The 21,179-nt window shown below is 40.2% G+C and overlaps 1 protein-coding gene across 3 annotated transcripts; it reads right to left on the bottom strand.

The window, feature by feature from the left end:
• Positions 1-637: 637 nt before the first annotated feature.
• AKR1A1 (aldo-keto reductase family 1 member A1) lies at positions 638-17,561 on the bottom strand. 3 transcript variants are annotated; one of them, XM_082228930.1, is made up of 9 exons: positions 17,410-17,561; positions 11,899-11,994; positions 8,743-8,862; positions 8,205-8,356; positions 7,280-7,475; positions 5,651-5,850; positions 4,716-4,788; positions 2,315-2,401; positions 638-896 (listed from the first exon to the last, which is right to left on the bottom strand). In XM_082228930.1, exons 2-9 carry the CDS (start codon positions 11,986-11,988, stop codon positions 831-833), a joined length of 984 nt encoding a protein of 327 aa, XP_082085056.1. In that variant the 5' UTR covers positions 11,989-11,994; positions 17,410-17,561; the 3' UTR covers positions 638-830. The 3 variants fall into 3 exon arrangements, with proteins under 3 accessions (XP_082085056.1, XP_082085057.1, XP_082085058.1); XM_082228931.1 differs by having other exon boundaries at positions 11,899-11,996; positions 17,453-17,557; XM_082228932.1 differs by having other exon boundaries at positions 17,396-17,480.
• Positions 17,562-21,179: the final 3,618 nt, after the last annotated feature.

Below are 21,179 nucleotides of genomic sequence, written 5' to 3'. Positions count from 1 at the left end.
GCATAGCTAAATCCTGAGCACCACTTCAGCAGCAAAACAGCTGGTATTTCAACACTAGAAGTAATTTTCAATCCCATCAATAGTACAATGATCAGAAGGCTGGTTTACAGTAGCTTCTTATGAGGAAGTGGCTCTTCATAGGAGACAGACATTTTGGACTCCATATATAGACCTGTTTGCATGATGGGTCACTATGAGCTCTGACCTGTTACAGGATTCTAGTGATGATTAAGATTTCCCTCTCCCTTTCTGGTTTCTTTTCTGTTCTCTTCTTTATGGGAAAGAAAAATAATTTAAAATCAAATAAAATTAATTAAAGAAGGTCTTCCATTACAAAGTACATGCATATAAACATATGTAAATAAGGGAGGGCATTTTGGAAAAGATTGACAAAAAAATGTGAAAAGGTTGTTTTAAACTATCCTCCTGAGAGTTCATACACAGCTGGAGGAGATGGTTCAGTTAATACACACTGGGGTTAGTGATTTCCATCTAGCATTAAATGCAGTAGCAATATCAAGCACATCCTGTTTCAAATTATGTTTGCTGCAAGCAGGCTTGTGATATTAGAGCACATTCAGTGTTAAATCAGGCTAACACTGCTGTCATAGCATAAGCATAATTTTGGACCAAGGTGGGACTTACAAACTTGTGCATTTATTTTTAATGCTTACACATGTCTCTTGCAATTTATTTCTATTCCTGTCATTCATTTCTTTATAAACATGTAGAAACAAATAAAGGCCACAGACACAAAAATCCCAGAAACGTCTAATAACCCATGGCAGTCTTGAGTGAAATTCTATCTTCTGTCTTCTAAACTACTGGAGTTAATAGGGATCATTGAAAGGATAGAGGGGGTGTCCAGCATCCCTTGCAACAAGTTTGCCCTCGACCTGTAGAAGATAAAGTGAAAAAGAAGTACAATTGTTACAGTTATTCTAGAAAATGAATGCTATCTTTCAGGTGCATGTGCATAACCAGTGGGGGAACTGTCACAGCTAATAGAAGCTGACCAAAGGAGCAGCTATCTTCTATAGCAATTGCAACTTAAAGTAATAGAATGTTGGATATACTGTACTAGCAAGGCAAAATTAGAATTAATCCTACTGAGCTGAGTATGGGTCATGAATCTAATGAAATAGCATTGATCCCAATTTGAGGCCCTTTTATAAAACACACTGACAACATTGGAGCATGCCAATGTCTCCAATGAAGATGACAAAGTTTTGATCGTATTTTGCATATGGTAAAATGAGATTGTTTATAGGTGTGAATACGATTACACTGGGGGAAATGGAACATGTTTTGAAGGATACACACACACACAGCGCAGAGAAAAGGAAAACCATCAAGGGTGACGAGAGGTCAACATGATGCTTTTATAGAAACCCTTGGATAATGTACAATAAGGTTTTGTTGATAAAGAATAGTTTTCTTCCTCATCTCAGGAGCCACTAGGGGGTATGCAACACAGGCAATACAGCTTGTACCATCACAAAAGCAAATTTAAAAATTGCTTATTCATTAAATATTGCATTGGAAGGGGGGGCAGGGAGCAAAATGAAACCTACAGAACTTCCCAAGGACAAATTAGTAATTTATTCTCTTCATGCATTGCTCTTAGCAAGGAAAAATATCTGATCTATTTTTACACAGAAGGAAAATCCTCTGTATCTTTATCACATATCCTCCGCTACCAGGGCCAGCCCTCTCATCAGACAACCTGAGATACTTTACTTGCTGCTTTTTGGAAAAGCACATAAATCTGACCTTTGAAGAATTTGTAAGTAAACCATTTTCAGTTTGCCAAACGTGGTCTCTTTCACAAAGAGGAAGTAGGAGCTTTGAAAGAAACTTAGAAGGGGATATTTTAAAGATCTAACAGCCTATATTCCGACACTTTACTTTACTGCTCGTTTTGTGATTTTAAATCTTTTCTGGAGCAATTTCACCAAAGAGTACTTGCCCCAAACCTGGATCTAGGCCATCCAGGGAATTCTCATTTTATTATTTTAAGCCTAATTTACAACTAAAAACACCAACACGTTTGACACCTGTTTTAAAAATTAAATCAAATGATGCACTGCTTGCTAGCCAATAGCATTGACAAGAAGTAATCATGTTAAGTAAATAGCTTGTCATCTACACGATGGGTTACCCCAAGTTCTACTTCAGCTGTTTTGTTTGAATGCCAGTTACTAAGGGATAAATGAATAAGAAGGGTTAGAGTGTTGAACACCCTCGTGGGAGGCGAATGATACAAAGCCTCAATTATGGTGAAAATGCCTTAGAGAGCAAGAGGCAACATTACCGTAACCATTGGAACAATATATCGCCAGTTCTTATTCAGGCTCCCAATAAAGCTCATCTCTTCCGCTGTCAGGTTGAAGTCAAACACCTAAAACCAGAAGCAGATACTTTAAATAATAATAATAATAATAATAATAATAATAATAATAATAATAATAAATAATTTTTATTTATACCCTGCCCTTCCCAGTTTAAAAACCGGGCTCAGGGAGGCTAACAGCAAATATAAAACATTGATTAAAATGCAATTTAAAAACAGCATAAAATGCAGCATCAATATCAATAAAATTCAGGGATCATTTGGGGGGGGGGGGAAACAGTAGACATCAAATGATCACCAGGGCTAACTGGCCAAGTTGGTCCTACTAGGGCCAGCAAGGAGACCAGGGAAGAATTTAAATGTGGGGTCTCATAATGGGTTTCTTCATAGAAGAGGAAAGGGAAAAGGGAATAGAGGATCAGGCTAATTCAAATTGAATTATTTAAGATATGATTTTCACTCACACTAATCCACAACCCTCTCTACCCTGCCTTTCTAGTCACAGTGCATTCCTTATATTGAGCAGGTTAGCATTAACCTTACATTGTGCAAAAGATGGACCATATAAGCATTTTCTTTACTTACTGCTATCTTATTTTTTTAAAAAACAGCTTTAATCCACTATAAGATGTTTTCAGCTGCTATGCATGTCTGGTGTATATGAAGTATGCTTCTTTTCTGCATCTCCTCTACTAAAGACTAAGTGGAAAAGAAACAAATTTTGCTTCTCTGTTATCAGCAAATCTCCTTAAGGAGCTGAATAGCAGAGATTAGGTGGAAGTAACTCCCTCTGGGTTGACAGGAGGCAGAATTAAGATGGATGACTTCCTCCAAAAGGAAGGGCTTCCTTGCAAGGCCACTGTGCATGGAATTTATAAAACAGACCCAGCTTTTGGAAATGAGACAGAGAACCATTTGTGCACAGCAGCTTGCAATGGAAAACAGACACTAGGGAAACCCTCTTTGCTCACAAGCTAAATAATTTCAAATAGCCTGTCCTACAACCCTTGAGCATGTAATAAAAGGCAGGACAGGCTATTATTGTTTTCCTCGAGGTAGAGGGCAGTTTCTTCCTCAATAACAGAAGCCTGAATTTGTTGCCAGACCTAAGAATCAAATTCCCTAGGGAAGACTTATTTAGTGATGTGAGGCTTGGCTACCCTCCACAAATCTTCAGACACAAAGATGACCAATGAAAAAAGTTCTGACTTCCATCAGGGAGTTCTCATTTGTAGGCTCCTCAAATCTAGTTAAGCACCAGCTGAAGGCTTGGCCATGGTGACAGGGTGGTGGTGAAGTGGGGTGCAGCAGAAAGAACTCTCATAGGCTTCTTCAGCAAAACCAGTGTTGCCCAACACAAAGCCCTCTCATTCAGTAGTGAAGTTGGAATGAAAGTTAAATGATCTGCTTCTGAGAGAGTACCTGTCCAGCTCGTCTCTTCACCTGTCCTGCCTAACTTTGCTATGCAGGAGATGGAGTTACTGTCACTGTTTGGTAGTTGTCATGCAATTTTTGTGTTGTTGTTTTTTTAATCTCAAGCAAAAGCAAAACCTGCTGTCTCTTTGGAGGCAGGAAATAAACCAGCTTCCTTGAAATTAAGGTAATCTTAATCCTGCCTCCTGACATCCTAGAGAGTGGAACTTCCTAGTCACTCCACTCCAACGCACACAATCCAAAGCATTTGGGAGGATCTCCCTGAAAACACTATAATATTGCCAACATGACTCTGAACTTCATTTTAATAGCACTTGAAAAGCCATGTTCCGGCTTAGTGATAAAATTACGGAGTAATTTTTCAGCAATGCTCTCAAAATGGGGAGGGCAGAGATTTATTTTTGCCTGGACTATAGAGAAAAGCCCTGGAGAAAAAGATCAAAGATTATGGTGAACTCATTTAAATCCAAAAAGAACATGTACAATTAAAATTGTTTGAAGTGAGGCTTTAAGAGAATACAGCCACCCAAATCAAAGCTGGAAAGGAAAATCCCTTTGAGGCACTGGAAACAGATGGCAATGAATGCACACAATTGAGGGTCAGCTGCAGCAGACTGAACACGTAGATTACAAAAACTGGATGTGCTAAACTAGTATGCTCCAGTCTCTAAAAATCAGATACCCAGATAAGCCTCTGCTGATACATATAATAGAAAAAGAGTTGATCAACCACTGCACCGTGTGGCTGCTGCACAGAATGAACTGGAACTGGAAAATATGCATGCATTGGCTATATAAAACTACTACATGGTAGGACCACGCCTTACTTAGACAATGTCAGTAAGGACAGACAGGGAGAACAGAAGCCTTAGTACTGCAAGCCAAGGCAGTGCTGTTTCTGAAAGGCCTGGCAGGAGGCCTCACTCACCTGGAGATTCTGGAGTATGCGAGCAGGAGTAATGCTCTTGGGAATGACGACCACTTTGCGCTGTACTTGCCATCTATCAGAGTTAAAAGGAGAAGCTGTGATTCCTCCACAATGTCTAAATAAAATCCAAAACAGTCGATCCAGGTAGCAAAATAGTACGTGCCACAGCCACTGCTGCCATCCTCTTTGTTTCCACAGGCCTCTCATGCCTTCTAAGGCATCTTTGGGGTTCAGTGTGTGACACAGCATAATCTTAAGACGACAGAGCTCCAAGCTCTGGGAAAGATCAGTTGTTGGGGAGCAAGACAGAGCTCCAATGCAGCTCCTTTCAGAGAAACCTCAGAATGGATTCTCAAAATGAATGGTTATTTTTGAAAAGTTGAGCCCACTTGGGCCTTGATAATGCTTGCAATATAGCCAAGAAATCTCAGCATATTCTCGGATATTACGTTCTCCTTTCTCACTTGGGGGGCTTTTGTTTCCTCCAGTATCTCTTCTCTTAAAAGGAGCTGACTCTATCTTGCAGAGTATTGTTTCCACTTAGAGCCTACCGCTCACCATAACCTTTCAGCCTTTTGAAAGGCCAAAATAAGAAATGGGAGAGGCAGCTGAAAATCCTTTACAGTACTGCCATTTAGAAGCCAAAGTCAGCTAAACAGACCATTTTGGCTAAAACAAGGATGAGGAACCTGTGGACTCTCCAGATGTTGCTTGACTACAACTCTCATGATTCTGGACCACCTGCTCAATTTGCTGGCTGGTTAGACAGGAGTTGTAGCCCTGCAACAGTTGCCCAGGGCGGGCAGCGACAGCAGAGGTTTCCCACCCCTTGGGCTAAAACAAAGTTCATAGTGAATTCACACAGAAATCAAAAAGATCCATTTGTTCCAGTAGGTCCTCACCATGTCCTCTACCAAATTCTAGCCTGCTATTACCTGAGAAGAATCTGAGCAGGAGATTTGCTGTATTTTTCAGCTAGCTTTTTTATCCCAGGTTCTTCCAGCAACACAGGTTCATCTGGGTGCTTCCACATCCGGTCAGGGGAACCAAGAGGGCTGTAAGCAGTTACCACCAACCCTTTCTGATGGCAGTGAGCTATCAGTTCATTCTGGGCAAGATAAGGGTGACATTCCACCTATTTAAAAAAGCAGTATATAGTAATGAGAAGACTGCAAAAAGGGGGGGGACGCCCACCTGCACTTCAGAAGCAGGAAAGGCAGATGCAGGTCAATTCATATATGGGCAGAAACGGCAGTATGGCATTCACAAGCCACATAATTTCTGCTCTTAGAGGAAACCGTCCCACTTGTGGCATAAACATTCTAAAGCAGAAGTGCAAGATTGATCACGGTTGGGGCTGGATTAACTGGGAGTAGAATAACCCAAGTCACTGACCATTTCTTTATCTCCACCCTGCAGGGGCTGATAACATTTCCTTTACTACACATACTAGCTACAATCTGCAACCTGTTTATTCTGCAGCAGTCCTGCTTATTTTAAGACAACATGCAGATAACGCACTCTCCAGGCATAACAGCTTTGTAAAACCATTTATGCTATTATAGAATTTTTGTATAAAAAAGTATATATTTTCTGAAACAATCAAGTTTTGGCTTCCCTTCCTTTCTCAAGACACCTGATCTTAAAGATCCCTATTGCTTTACAAAATGCCTTCTATTACCAGACTCTCGTTTGCAAATACTGTAAGGAATGCTGTGAGACCGGTTGTGTCATGCTGAAATCAATGTTGAAAGGAGAACATTATTAAGAGAGGGTTTTTTTAAACAAATGTCTCTGTTGCAGAGGATCATGCAAGCCACTCAGAGTCTGCAGGACTACACCACCCTTCCCTTTGCCATAAGAATTCTGGTTATTGATCACATGTTTTAGCAAATCGTTGATAGCACTTCACCAGGATCTATCACAGTTAATTCTCAAACTGGGTACCAGAACCAACAGTATGCTATGAAAAATAAGTTTAAAGATAATTAATGGCTCAAGTGAGCCTGAAGTACCCATTCACTCAAATGATCACATCTTTTTGTCAAGAGATTCACTATAAATGCATCACTTCTCCCTCCACTCCTGACTTTCTGGCAAGGAGCAAACAATATGTTGGGGGCCCAATTTAAATTAGGGAAATGGAGTGAGGAGAAAGAGTCAAACCCCCTACTCTAGTACTGCTTCTTCAAAATAACAGCCTCAAACAGCATGGGCAAAGCTAAAAACAAAACCACCAAAGGAAAGAGAAATCTTGATAATGGAAGAGTGGGAAAGCTGGGCTATTTTGATCGCATTTCTCTTATTAAAAGGAAACCAACCCTTAAGAGTAAACAGTCGCTTTAACTAAAAACTGCAAGTCTCAACTACTTGAACCTTTCTTAGAAGAGTCAAGCGGGTTTTTTTGTACAGGACATTCCATTCTGCAGAGGCAGTTCCACGGCACAGCCACCCCACACCCAACAGAAACAGAAGCATTCATCCTTATGGCCCACCTTCTCTCCCCTGCCCAAAAAACCATCTCAGAAAGTAACCTGCTCCCTCTTTTTCTGCATCTGCCTTACCTGTAGCACAGCTGGCTTTACAGATGCTATGCCAAGGATATCATCAATCTGACGGCTATTGAAGTTTGATAACCCAATGGCTTTCACCAGCCCCCTTTCCACTAGCTTCTCCATCGCCTTCCAAGTTTCTTTGTAGTCAATGTAGTCATAGCGCATTGTACCATCAGGATTCTTGGGGAAGAGGTTGTCCCCCCGCCTATTATAAAAAATATGCACAGCAAACAGATAACTAGCACAATCTTAAGTCTATTTAAGTTCAACTCAGTAGAAGCACTGCTAAAATCCCATGTCATATGACCCAGATCCAGAACAAGCTCTTCTCCTTTCCCACTTACAATGTGGTCAAGTAGTTGATATGATATTAATTATTAACTAATTGTTAACTAAAAACCAACCCATATAAATTTATGGCCGTATAAATTGAGTTATGACTGACCACCTTAGGCCTTGGAAAAGTAACTCCCATAAATCCACAGCTTTGGTTGTAACAGCACAGAATCTAGAAGCTGGCACAGAACAGGGTGGGGAACCTATGGTCCTCCAGTCGTGGTTGGACTACAATTCTCACAATCCCTCACTATTTGGTTGGGGTTGATGGGAGTTAGCATCTAGCAACAACTGAAGGACCCCAGGTTTCTTTTCCATAGGCCTCTTAAGAATTCGTTTTCATTCATTAGGCTTTTGTTTCCTCCCTTTTTTTCCTTTTGTAAAAGAAAGAAGAATCTCAAACCCTCAACAGTGAAGGCAAACAAAACGAACTGTGTTTGCTGTAAACCTGAGGAATAGAAGGGGCAACAGGGCTGGCTCATCATTCTGTGACAACAGATTCCTATCTGTGCAGATGGTGAAAGATATCTGACCCTCCCATACCCTCTAAGTGCTGCTGTGGTTTCATGTTCCACATTTCCTTCCTACGGACACTCACTCGAAGGCGTGTGGCCAGTGCATGAGGTAGAGGTCCAGGTACTCCAGTTTTAGATCTTCCAGGGTCTTCTTTAGAGCTGGCTCCACATCTTCTGGGTGGTGCTTGGTGTTCCATAACTTGGAAGTCACAAACAGCTCTTCCCTCTTAATGGCCTTTTAGAAAGAATGGGGAAGGGAATCTTTTCAGTGCTCAAGAAGTTTCTCATCCCTTGATTAGATTTTTGTGTGTGCCTTCTGTGCTATTATGCTAAGGAAGCTTCATTTCCAGAGTCAACAGAAGAACACAGACATATTTTTAATGTGCCCTGTGAATTTTTTTTGCAGCAAAAGGACATTTAGCAAAGGGATAGGGAGAATGTCAAAGCAACAGAGCCCACCAACACACAGCAGGCAGCAGGAACAATAGCTGATTGCCATCTTGGTAGGTTTATATGGAGATGTAATTACACTTTGTAAGCAGAGCCAATCTGAAATAAACATGAAACTTCCACCCACCCAGCCTTTTTGCAGCAGCAATATTCTCGCTCCTTTTTTTGTACCTTGTCATTTCCAACCATCTCTTGGAGAGCATCACCTATCTCTCCTTCATTGCTGTAAGCCGGAGCACAGTCAATGTGGTGATAGCCAGCACTAAGGGCATATTTTACTGCCTCCTTCACCTGTAAGAAAAATAGGGAGATTTTTGAATAAGAATGTGGAGACATCTGCTTCATTTTAGCCGACAGTGCCATTCCAAATCTACAAGAACTTATGACAAAAGGCCTATACATCTTGGAGAAAGTTTCATAATTTTATAAAATGAGAGATTTGCACTTTTTATCCTTTTCCCTTTACACTTTTAGGTGATTTATGCTAAGGTGGTTAGAATGTCAGACTAGAACCTGGGAGACCAAGGTTCAAGTCTTCACTTGGCCATGAAGCTTTACTGGGTGACCCTGAGCCAGTCACTACCTCCTTGCCTACCTACCTCACTGTGTTGTGGGGAATAAATGAGGAGGGAAGAATCATGTATGCCACCTTGAGCACTGGCATCATTTAACAGTGAACACCATACACATACTACCACAAGTCCCATTGTCTGGTTGCACATCCACAAAGAGATAATGTGTATGTAAGTGATTCTCAGCAAGGTCAATACATTTTCTCTCATTCTCTCCGTGTCCTCCGCCCACCGGAACTATGCCTATTTTATTTTTTTAAGCAATGTTTTTAAAAATCCAGTTCTCCAATGAGAAGAACAAACAACATTTAGCAAAGGTTTCCATGGCAATAATAGAATAAATAATATGCCTAGATGATGTTTCATCTGATAAAGCTCCTGCATTTTTTGTTTGAAAGGAGATGAAACAATATTCACAAAAGGATGATAATAGCCTTTGGCTTTAGGTTTTTGTTGGGGGTTTTTTTAAAAAGAAAAAGATCAGAGCCTCTGATGCCTCTTAGATTTAATTTCCTTTTGCTTATTGGAAGCCTGGGCAATGGATAAAGTGTGTCACAAATGCTCTGATGTTCTAAAAAGCCACATTAATTAGAAATCAGTTTCCCTTAGTCACAATGATAAAACAATTCTGTTTCCCTCACTTTAACACCAGCTGCAAGATTTTTCTTTCCTCTAGCCTTGGCATGATTCATTTTATGGTCACCATTACTATTCAGAAAGTGGAGACATTGCTATAAATACACTGTGAATGGAAGTTTAGCTTATTAAATTCTTGCAACACACTTCAGGTTACACAAGGCGTTGTCATCACTATAGAAAAATTAAATGTGGCACACTACCAAATGAGAGCAATTCTACCGAAGATGAAACTTGCAGATGCCTTTAAAACTTTGTAAACTGCTTTGAGGTTTTCATTTTGTTTAACAATCAAGTTGTATATACATTTCATTTTATAAAGACAAATAAAGCTTTAAAACATGTTATTTAAATTGGTTGTTCGGTCTCCACCTAATAAGCATTGCAGTTGCAATGGGATTAAGAGCAGGAGAACCAGTTTTGGCTGCCAGCAATTATCAATAATAATAATAATTTATTATTTATACCCCGCCCATCTGGCTGGGTTTCCCCAGCCACTCTGGGCGGCTTCCAACTGAATATTATTATCAATAAATCATTATTTAGATTTTAAACATTTAAAAACACATTATGCAAAAATGTCACCTCCATTATCAGTGCCTGAAGTTATTATTTTCATTATCATTGTTAATTAAATGTGTATACTGCCCGTCATGTGAAGATCACAGGGTGGTTCACAACAAAAATGTACAAAATGAGAACACAAAATACAGAGAACAAACCAGTAGTCCCCTCCCTTCCCACAAACACATTTAAAATGCCAAAGAATGTTTAACCTCATTCTGACTAAGTTTCCCTCAGCTGGCTCCCTTTTTTGTGCAAAGGAGAAAGTGAATGCAAAGCTTCATGCCTTGTGACTGGAAATTAGCCTCTCCTCAGAATCCATGTTGGAGCTACTCTATTAGGAAGGCAAAATAAATAATATGTACTTCCTGCTTGTTGGTTCCTGATAAATCCTTATTTCCCCCTCCTCCTAACCATTTTTCTTTCAAGTTGAGGGAAGAAAAGTGTCCTCCCACCAAGGCAGAACTCTGGGTCAGACAGAGAGTGAGACAAACAGACTGAAAAAGAGACTACTGTAATTAAATTAATTGCAACTAGTAACATGACTGGCCTCCCTTCAAAAGGAATTTTGGACCCCACTAAGTTGTAAGAATCTATAACTGCACTGAAAAAGCAGAGCCAGCAAATGGAACTTCAGTGAAGTGGAGACTGGATGTTTAATAGGACCTATAAAATTTATGCAAAGTGGGTGTTCTTCCTCCTTCTTTATCTTGCTTTTGGAATGTGCAAAATCAATCAGTACAGAGGTATTGAATAAAAGATGGTGCAAGAGAATTCAGAGGCAGAGACTGTTCCAACCTATGTTCAAATGGACAAGCAAAGATGTGAATTAAGGTCACATTCATACCACATGGCTTCCCCCAGAGAATTCTGGGAACTGTAATTTACCTCCCACAGAGCTACAATTTCCAGAAACACTCTGCAGGTCTGTGGCTGAGATAGACTTTGACTTCTGGACTCTTCTGTAGTGAACCTCAGCAGCATGTCTCTCACTGCTAGATGAAAGGGAATCACTAAGTCATGCCACTATTGCACATGGACTCAGATTCAAGTGGACACTACGCCAAACCCAACCAACATCTCTGCCCCTGTCCAGCTAAATCAGAACTAGAACTGACTCTGCATTGCTGTATATACATTCAGGATAGCCATTTCAGTTCAATATCCATTTGTACTTTCATATCAAAAAGAGGAAGGCAAATGAAGAGAGAAGGAGGAGGTGCAACAAGTAGGTTAATGCTATCCATGCACAATCTCCATTCTTCATGACTGCTGCTCTTGGATGAACACATTTATTCAGTATCATGTTTAAATGCCAGAAAAGTAATTGTGTTCTTTTCTATTACACCTTGCTCCTAACACAACATGCATGTGTCTGAGGAAAACTCCCAGTCATTTAATCACAATTAAGAAACTGGAAAATGTTCTATCTGCACAGAGTACATACAGTAGCTCCTGGTCATGCAACCTCACCTTTCTATGCAGCCACAGATTAAAAGAAAAAGAAAAATAATCTGAATGGTTTTAGCATAGAGTTCTAGAATTCATGGCTTACCTGTCCAGCGTCACTCTTCCAAGTACCCAGTCCAACAAGAGGCAGCTTTTGCCCAGTATGAAGCAAAGCATAGTTGGCCTCGGAAGACATCTTTACCTAAAATAAATGCAATAATAAAAATATTAACTAGGACGCTATACCAATTTGTTTCGCTACACAGAACAGAATGTGTGGTAGACTTGACATTATTCTTATTTAAGCTGAAACTGACAGAGTGGAATGTAAAGTGTAAATATATAATAGGATGAATTATATTACATTTTATCCATTTTGTTAATGTAAAAAATTTAAATCCTGCCCTTCCATGGCAGACACAATGTTCACAGTGGCTTACAACTATTTAAAAACATCTACACCCACACACAAAATAAAAATCCATATTTGGACAATACCTTTATTAAACCAACAGCATATTAAGAGGAATCACTGTAGACGTAACCTGCAGGGTGGGAGAGTTGTGCCTTTGCTGTTAGTACTATAAAGACAGGCTTTCCTTAAATAAGAAGTGCAGCTCAAGTTATTCTTTATAAATTAGAAGAGCTTGCTTTATTCCAAAAAGTGAAGCATGGATGCTGCAAGTCTGAGTTTAGAAAGGACTGACCACAAGGATTTAGGCATAGTATTCCCCAAGCTCATACCCTCTCCTTCTCCTGCCATGTACCTTGGGATGTACCGTAACTTGAAGATATCGTAAGTCTATGCACTTCAATGAATAAATCTGTGCATAAGCTGGCTGGCAGGTCTGTACCTGTAGCCTGATGCTTGCTTGTTATCAGAACAAGATATCAGTTTATCTTCTGACAAACTTAGAGAAGCATATAAAGGCAAGGTCTCTTGGTCTGTCCCAAAGCCACGGTCAGAGCCTGTTTCATAACAAGCAGATCTACAGAGCAATATCAGGTTTTCATTCTCAACTTTCTGTTCGCTGTCCAAAACGTACACAATATACCACCATTAACTAACTCCTTCCCTGTTTCCTTCATGCCCATTGCCTGAAAGTTGCAGATTCAATGGATTTTTATTCAGATGCAGGTTTCACTGAATTCAGCTGCACGTGCATGGAACTGAAAGTAATTAAAAGGCATTCTGCTCGACTCTTTGTTGGATTAGTTTAAGATAAAGGTAAGGTAAAGGTACCCCTGCCCGTAAGGGCCAGTCGTGTCCGACTCTAGGGTTGTGTGCTCATCTCACTTAAGAGGCTGGGAGCCGGCGCCGTCCGAAGACACTTCCGGGTCACATGGCCAGCATGACGAAGCTGCAGCTGGCGAGCCAGCACCAGCGCAGCACACGGAAATGCCGTTACCTTCCCGCTATAACGCAGTACCTATTTATCTACTTGCACTTAAGGGTGCTTTCGAACTGCTAGGTGGGCAGGAGCTGGGACCGAACGACAGGAGCTCACTCCGCTGCGGGGATTTGAACTGCCGACCTTACAATCAGCAAGTCCTAGGCACTGAGGTTTTATCCACAGCGCCACCCGCATCCCTTACGTAAAGGTATAGGACCCCTGAACAGTTAAGTCCAGTCAAAGGCAACTATGGGGTGTGGCACTCATCTCACTTTTCTGGCCGATGGAGCTGGCATTTGTCCACAGACAGTTTTCCAGATCATGTGGCCAGCATTACTAAACCGCTTTGTCACAATAGGACACCGTAACGGAAGCCAGAGTGCACGGAAACACCATTTACCTTTCCGCTACAGGGGAAGGTATTTATCTATTTGCCTATTTATCTACTTGCACTGGTGTGCTTTTGAACTGCTAGGTTGGCAGAAGCTGGGACAGAGCATTGGGAGCTCACCCCATCACATGAATTCGAACCACCAACCTTCCGATCAGCAAGCCCAAGAGGCTCAGTGGTTTAGATCACAGCGCCACCCACGTCCCTTGACTTACTGTACATGTTTGTGCTGATTGAAAAGTATTTTGTTTATCAAAGAGGAACATCCTACAATGTGCTAAAAGCTGCTTTGCTGGCTGAATTGTAAAAGGAAATTATGTTTCAAGAGATTCCAGTCTCCGTCAACTTCCTCAGCTTTCGCTGAGATCAGCTGTATGTCCCATGAAACTGCTTCCTCCATTTAAGCACTAACTCCATTAGACAATTAAAGCAGGATGAAAATTACATTCCTACTTCTACTATTAAATTTCTAATAAAATAATCATAAATGCCTATTGGATACTGCCAATGAGGAAAACGAGCTTAAGTTACAGGGCCTACATGCAAACAATGGCTTGGTGTGCAGAACTAGTCTCCCTCTTTAAAACTCTTATCCACACTATATATTCACAACACATGTATATTCATAGCTTCCCTGTCTTTAAAATCATAGAATAGAATCATAGAGTTGGAAGGGACAAATATATATGTGTGTGTGTGTGGAAGACAATCCTATACATAATCATAAGCAAGTCCCATTCAGTTTAATAAGTTCTTTTCCCAAGGAAGCATGCACAGGTTTGCAGTGCAACCCTATACATGATTACTCAGAAGTAAAGTCCAATTGAATTCAATGGCATTTACTCCCAAGTGATTATGACATGCAGCCTCAGCCTCATCATTATTCCTGGGGAGGTCCTTGAAACCAACATGCTAGGATTCAAACTCATGTACAAAGCTAGCACATTAACAACTTGGTTACACTGATTCATTGTCCTGTGAAAATATGACATGGAAGCCTTTAAGAGGACAACCAGCAAAGAAAAGTACATGTTGTTATTTTAAAAATGTCCAAGAATCTCATTTGACAAAGCATAATTAGCACCTATATGATTTGATTTGTGCAATTCAGTATACTAGCAGAGGCTGATGAGCAGACTCTTGGGCTGGGGTACTGGTTTTTTTTGGAGGGGGGTCATGTTGCTGTTGTTGCCGGTTCTTTTGTTTTTATTTTAGATCTTGTGATTTATGTGGAAATTATTCCATATGGTTGTATATTTTTTGAATATTTTATTTATTGTTTATTACTTCTTGTGTTATTTTGCAGTTCTGTATTTTTTCATGTTGTAAGCTGCCTTGAGCATAGTTTAAAAACTGTGGAAATGTGGCATACAAATAAAGTTATATATGCACTGTATGTATACTATTCATTCCAGCTCTGCACTTTAGATAAGATAAACATCAATCTAAACTTTAACCCAGGGCAAGTTATAATATATAATCAGTAACTTGATCAGTAGATGCCAGCAGTTTCATCCTATTTCACCTGACACAGAGGCAAATAAACCCAGTTCCAACTGCAGCTATAGTGCATAGATTGCAGAATTAAAACAGCAAAGGCTATAATTGATTCTGTTTTGAAGACAAGTTATATGAATTTTTTCATTTATGATTTGGTCTAGACATCTCTCCTAAAGTTATTATCCTTTACAGGGCTTGGTTTACAAAGTCTATCATATTAACAAGATGGTTCTGAGTTACTCTCTATCTGTAAAATAGAAACAGAGGCTGATAGTGACTTATCCAACACCATAAAGTTAGTCCAGTGTAAGTTAGGAAGTAAGTTCAGGGTTCCTAGGAGCTAGTTTAACCCACCACCAGCCATGAGGCCACACTGGTTCAAATTGTTTGCTTTGGAAAGCAAGTACAGTGGTACCTCGGGTTACATATGCTTCAGGTTACAGACTCCGCTAACCCAGAAATAGTACCTCGGGTTAAGAACTTTGCTTCAGGATGAGAACAGAAATTGTGCTCCAGCAGCGCAGCGGCAGCAGGAGGCCCCATTAGCTAAAGTGGTGCTTCAGGTTAAGAACAGTTTCAGGTTAAGAACGAACCTCCGGAATGAATTAAGTACTTAACCCGAGCTACCACTGTACAGTCCAGCAGATATAATAGCGGATTTAGAAGCGTTGACTTTAAATCACTGTTGAGCAGACTTGGGCAAAGGGCACACAGGACTTTGGGCGGCAGGGGCAGGAACAGTACAGAAGCTGTCCAAAACAAAATTACCAGCTGACAGCATTACACGTAATAGTTGATTCACACAATATTATTGATGTGACAGTATCTTCTAAAAATGTGAGCTACAGTCTAGTTTGGGGTTAGGGAAAAGACATTGGGGGAAATACATTCTGTGAGATTGCACACAGCTCTGTCCTGCAAGCAAGGGGAATAGGGGTCCTGGGGGTGCTGTTGCCTCCCCACCCCAAAACTCAACTATCAGCATATTTGTACTCTGAGCAACAATCCTATGCACACCCAATTTCTACTGATCATTACATACGCAGGAGAAAACTACAAGTCTAATTAGTTTACACACTAATCCCAGAAAAAAATGCCCTCTGGTTTTAGTTAGCTTGCTTCTAGACAAATTTATGTTTAGGATAAAGCCTACAAAACTTTTTCTTTAAACACTCTGTTAAATGGTTTCTGAATCAGGTTAAATTGTGAATATGATCAACCAGAGCAATTTAGTTTTTTTCAATTTAAATATAATTGAACCAAGTACAAATTGAGGCAGTCTGAATAATTGAGACAGCGAAATAATTAAGAGAACTTGCTCAAGCAAATCTTCAGGGAATCCCTTAGCACCTCCACTTGCCATAGTGCCAATTGTTACACTACACTCCTAGCTATTGGATGCTTGTCATTTGCCTCAAGGTTTATTGCAACCAGTCGCAACAGAAATGCATGGGGAGTGGGTGGGTGCTTGCAAGAGAGCAGAGTTTTGCCCAGAGGCATGTGATACAAAATGTAGACTCCCTGCATTTTGGTAGAGAATCCCCCAACTATGTTACTGTACCTCCATTTCAAAATTAAAAAGGGAATGCACTCAACCCACAAGCATTAGTAGTTTAACCTTTTCTCTTTCTCAAAAAAAAAACAAAAACACAACAACCATGGTTTGCCCATGCATACATTACTGGCAGACATTATCAAGGATTTCTAAACAGGAATGCCAAGGGGTAAACTAAGCTACTCCGGGGTGGTGCGTGCTCGGTGGTAGTAATCTCCAGGAAGAGTGGTTACAGCACCCATAATTAAATATCTGTTAAGTGTGGAAACAACTGGATTTTGATACGTAGTCGCTGCAAAGTACACTACAGACACGGTTGTACTGGTGTGAATACATGCATCGCCTGCCATAGTTCTTAATGCAGCCAGATATTTCTACACCTTCACTGGGGGGGGGGGACACCCACAGCTTTCAATGGGGCTTATTTCCAAACAAATACTGTATAAGTTACTCCTATGAACACTTAGTTGGAAAGAAGACCATGTGGGACTCACTTCAATGCAAACACGTGTAGTTTCACTCGCCACGCATAATACCACGTTGCACTTAATGCACGTTAGTGGTACACGTTGTTGTTGTTTCTCCCCCTCCCTCCTTCTTTTAACAATTTTTCCATCCCCTAGCCCACCAAAAGGGGAGGGGAGTCAAAATAAAAAAAGCAGAGCCTGCGGGGCAGGAGCGATTCCCCTATTTTCTACCCCACCTCCTGATTATACACGAATCTGACGTCAATCAAGTCAGGCAATGCAAGAGATTAGCTAACCACGGGAAACTCACAACCAGTTTGCAGCGCGCCGCGTCCTCGAGCGCTCCCTTCCCTCACCGCAGTTCAAAATACTGTACACCGACAACTCCCCCGGCCTCCAACTTCAACGTTTCCGTTTCCGGGTTTGATATGTAACCGTATACTCCTCACTTTTCAACATTTTCCAGCTCACGTGGGTGCGATGCGTTAACAGTTATTGCTCTGTATTCCCCCTCTTTCGGAAAGGCTTTGGTAGAATTAAATCGCTTCCATTACAATCTGGCAGAAAGCTTTACTGAAGAAAGTTTTGGGTATACTGTATTATCTACGACAGTTGCGGTGGACTTGCCTGGTCATGCTGCAACCAGAGTATGATAAAAGGGCAGGATCCCAGGATTGCCTAATCTCAGTTAAAGCTAGAAAGATGTTCGTAATTAGATAAGGAATGTGGCGAAAGATACTACCAGGATTGTCAGTGGTAGCAATAACAGAAACTATGCCAAAAGGTATCTTTACTCCTGCTTGACTCCATTTGCAGCAATGCATGATGAGACCGGGACTAAAAGCCTAACTGCCTACCTCTGATAGCTTCAGTTTCTTTCGGATTTGCTGATTGCAACCTATTTGTTCCATATAACGTAATAAAGAAAACAGAACATTTCCTTGTCTGACTAGTTCACCCAGTGCTTTTTTTCTTAAAAAAAAGTTTAGGGGTACTCACATTCTCATACTCATATTGAAATGATGCCCCTCAATTAGGCCAAACTTAGATTCACAACATGTTTAGGGGTATGTGTACCCCTGCATCCACCCAGAAAAAAATTTGGTTACACCCCTTTATCTGCACATACCCCACCTTATATTCTACTTCCAGTCATGCTTGAATCTACTCGCTTGAACCCACTCCCATCCTTTTTGAATGGTAAAGCAGCTTGTGGAGGTTGAAGTGTGTAGCCCTGTCACGGGTCCCACTACCACCTCACATACATATGTGCGCAGGTAGAGCTCTTGTTCCACCCATGGTTTTTGGGATCCTACACACACACACAAACACACACACACACCAGGCTGTGTAAATATATATGTCAGTACAGTATATGCTAAGGGCTCTTCATGTGAATGCAAAATGCATAGCTGACAGTGAATTGAGCTACACAGTGCTAACGCTGCATCTTCCACATTATTTCGATGTGTGAATGGGCTGAAGTGACACGTCCCTCCTCCCCAGTGTGACAAAGAAATAAAATTTATTAAGTGTTTGTAAAATACAAACATTTCTTCCTTATCTTCTCCACCTATCATAATAATAGGCATTGTTTTAGTCATAATTGCACAATGTAGCAAGGAGTGAGATCCCTTGGCAATGGAAGCTGGGTCTAGTCTCTGGAGCAGGCATGTTTTGCCTTCCCTACACAATTGTTTTCAAATGCAGTACTTTACCTTTCTCCGCAGGTGTGAATAGAAATCATTCACTTATATACTGTATACAGGTAGCCAGATGCAAGAGGATAGGACTCCTGCATCTAAGAGTTGTGTGGATAAAGGAATTTCAACAGACACCAGGCCTCATTTACGTAGATGGGTTGGAGATCAAGAATGCAGTACCAAACATGCCTACTCAGAAGTAAACCCTACTATATTCAGCATGGACTTGCTACCAGGTAAATTGAGTTAGGATTGCAGTCTCAATCTGCTACTTGCTTCTGACAAACTCAGCCACTGATAATCAAGTCTATATTTGTCCCCTATACCCCATGCCTTGCAGGACCATCTTAGGGAGAAGATAAGGCTAAGAATTAAACTACACAAATCTGGATTGGAATCCCTAAAATGGTTGGGTGGCATCTTGTACAACTCCTTCCAGCAACTCCTGCAGCCATGATGGTGCCCAATGTATTGCCCTGCTTTCCTTTGGATCACATCAGCAAGGCCAAGAAGTGGGGCTTTTTGTCTGGGCAGGGCCAGATTAAGAGTTTTAGAGGCCCTAAGCACTTAAAATATTTTGGTGCCCCCATATATATCCAATTCAAAATATGAACCATAATAAATTGTAAAATAGTTAGAAACACTGTATCTTGGTATACAGTAATTCTTATTATGAATGTAGTTCCTGTGACCCTTCATGAACTCCCACTGAAGAGATTATATGGCTCACATGAGTAGACCACTGGCATATGAAGTAATTTAAGGAGATAAATCATGTGCAGTAACACCTGCATTCCTCTCCCCCCAACCCGAACCTGTTGTAACATTAAGTAGAGTGAGGTAGCAGCCTCAGACAGATGATATTGCGTGTCATGAAAGAGTAGCAAATTTTTTAAGCTATTTAATGTATTGTTATTGTATTTTTACTCCAAGGGAGAAGTACTACATGTGGGATTTTCTGCCTCTGGTGTCAAAATACTTGGCCAGCCTTAGGGATTGGGTGGTGGTAGTGTTTTTTGATTTGCTTTTCTGCATCAGGCAGCAAAAAGTCTTGTACCAGCTCCGGTTCTTTCACTTAGTTAAAAAAAATCCAGATTGTTTTCTAGATCTCCCTAGTTGATACTTTTAATGGATAGTTTCTAGACCTCTTTAGATTATGAATTTACACAGAGAGATATTATATAATTTACATTTACGAATAAATACATTAATACATTATTTCCTTTTGTATAGGGAGTTGGTAATATGTTACATATTCCTTACTATTTTGCACACTTGTACATGTGGCTTGGACTTTAGATATTAATTCTGCTGTTATTGATTAATCCATCTTTCCTTTCCCCCCTCAGATTAGCATTTTATAGTCATGAATTTCAAATACACTGTTCAAATCATATAAAATAAAGTTAAACATAAACCCAAAAGATAAGAATATTATCCTGTATAATATTATGTTAATTGACTGTATTGATATGGGGCTATCTGTTTAGCCCATTTTAGTGTTGGCTAAATTCTAAAATTTTCCTGGAGCTTTTAACTGTGTATTGACAAATGTACTTTTTTTCTGACTGACGGTCGAATAAAAAGGTTGTTGATGATGATGATCCTGTATAATATTATGTTTTTAAAAGAATTAAACACTGAGTTTCAGATCATTATTCTTGCAACATAATCCATGAAAAAAATCATAGTGGATCAGTTCAATCATACTTCTAATCTAGCACAGTGTTTCAATACTAAACTTGGTTACCCATAAGTAAGCCTCACTGAGTTCAATGAGTTCAAACCTACTTGGAAGTGTGCATTGAACTTTTTGTGTGTCTTACTTCTGAGTAAACATATATTGAATTAGTTTGTCCATCTCGTTTTTCTTCCTCCTGGATTATATAATCACCAGTCCTGAGTGTTGTTATTCCATAATACATACTAATTCAAACTCTTGATTCTTTACAATAATGTTATAGCAGCCTGTATCTGAGAAGTAGCATAGCATTAAAATAGAAATATTGTTTCAATAAATGGAAACACTGACATGCATTTAAAAGCAACTGGGACTTGGGGCAGGTGTTATTTGCCTCTGAAATGATTAATTATTCCTCTCAGTCAACCTTCATGATTACTGCAGTCATTTGGCCCAAATCCATACATCTCAGAGGTACAGAAACAAATCCCCATTTGGCTTCTCACATGATTACTTCTCCACAGTGTTATCTGTCTCTTGGAATCAAAGGAAAAAAGAGGTATCCCAGAGGAAAGGAACAGAAAAGTTGCATAAGAAAGTTGAGCAGAGAGAAAATAAAGCAACAATAAATACCTGAGTTGAAGAGAACAGATGAATAAGCTATTCGAAGCAGCATGTATGAGCCACTGACAAGAG

This window comes from Podarcis vaucheri, assembly GCF_965113315.1.
Source record: "Podarcis vaucheri genome assembly, chromosome: 6".
NCBI classification, from domain to species: Eukaryota; Metazoa; Chordata; class Lepidosauria; order Squamata; family Lacertidae; genus Podarcis; species Podarcis vaucheri.
The sequence above is the reverse complement of the archived record's forward strand: the minus strand, read 5'-3'. Positions and strand labels throughout refer to the sequence as shown.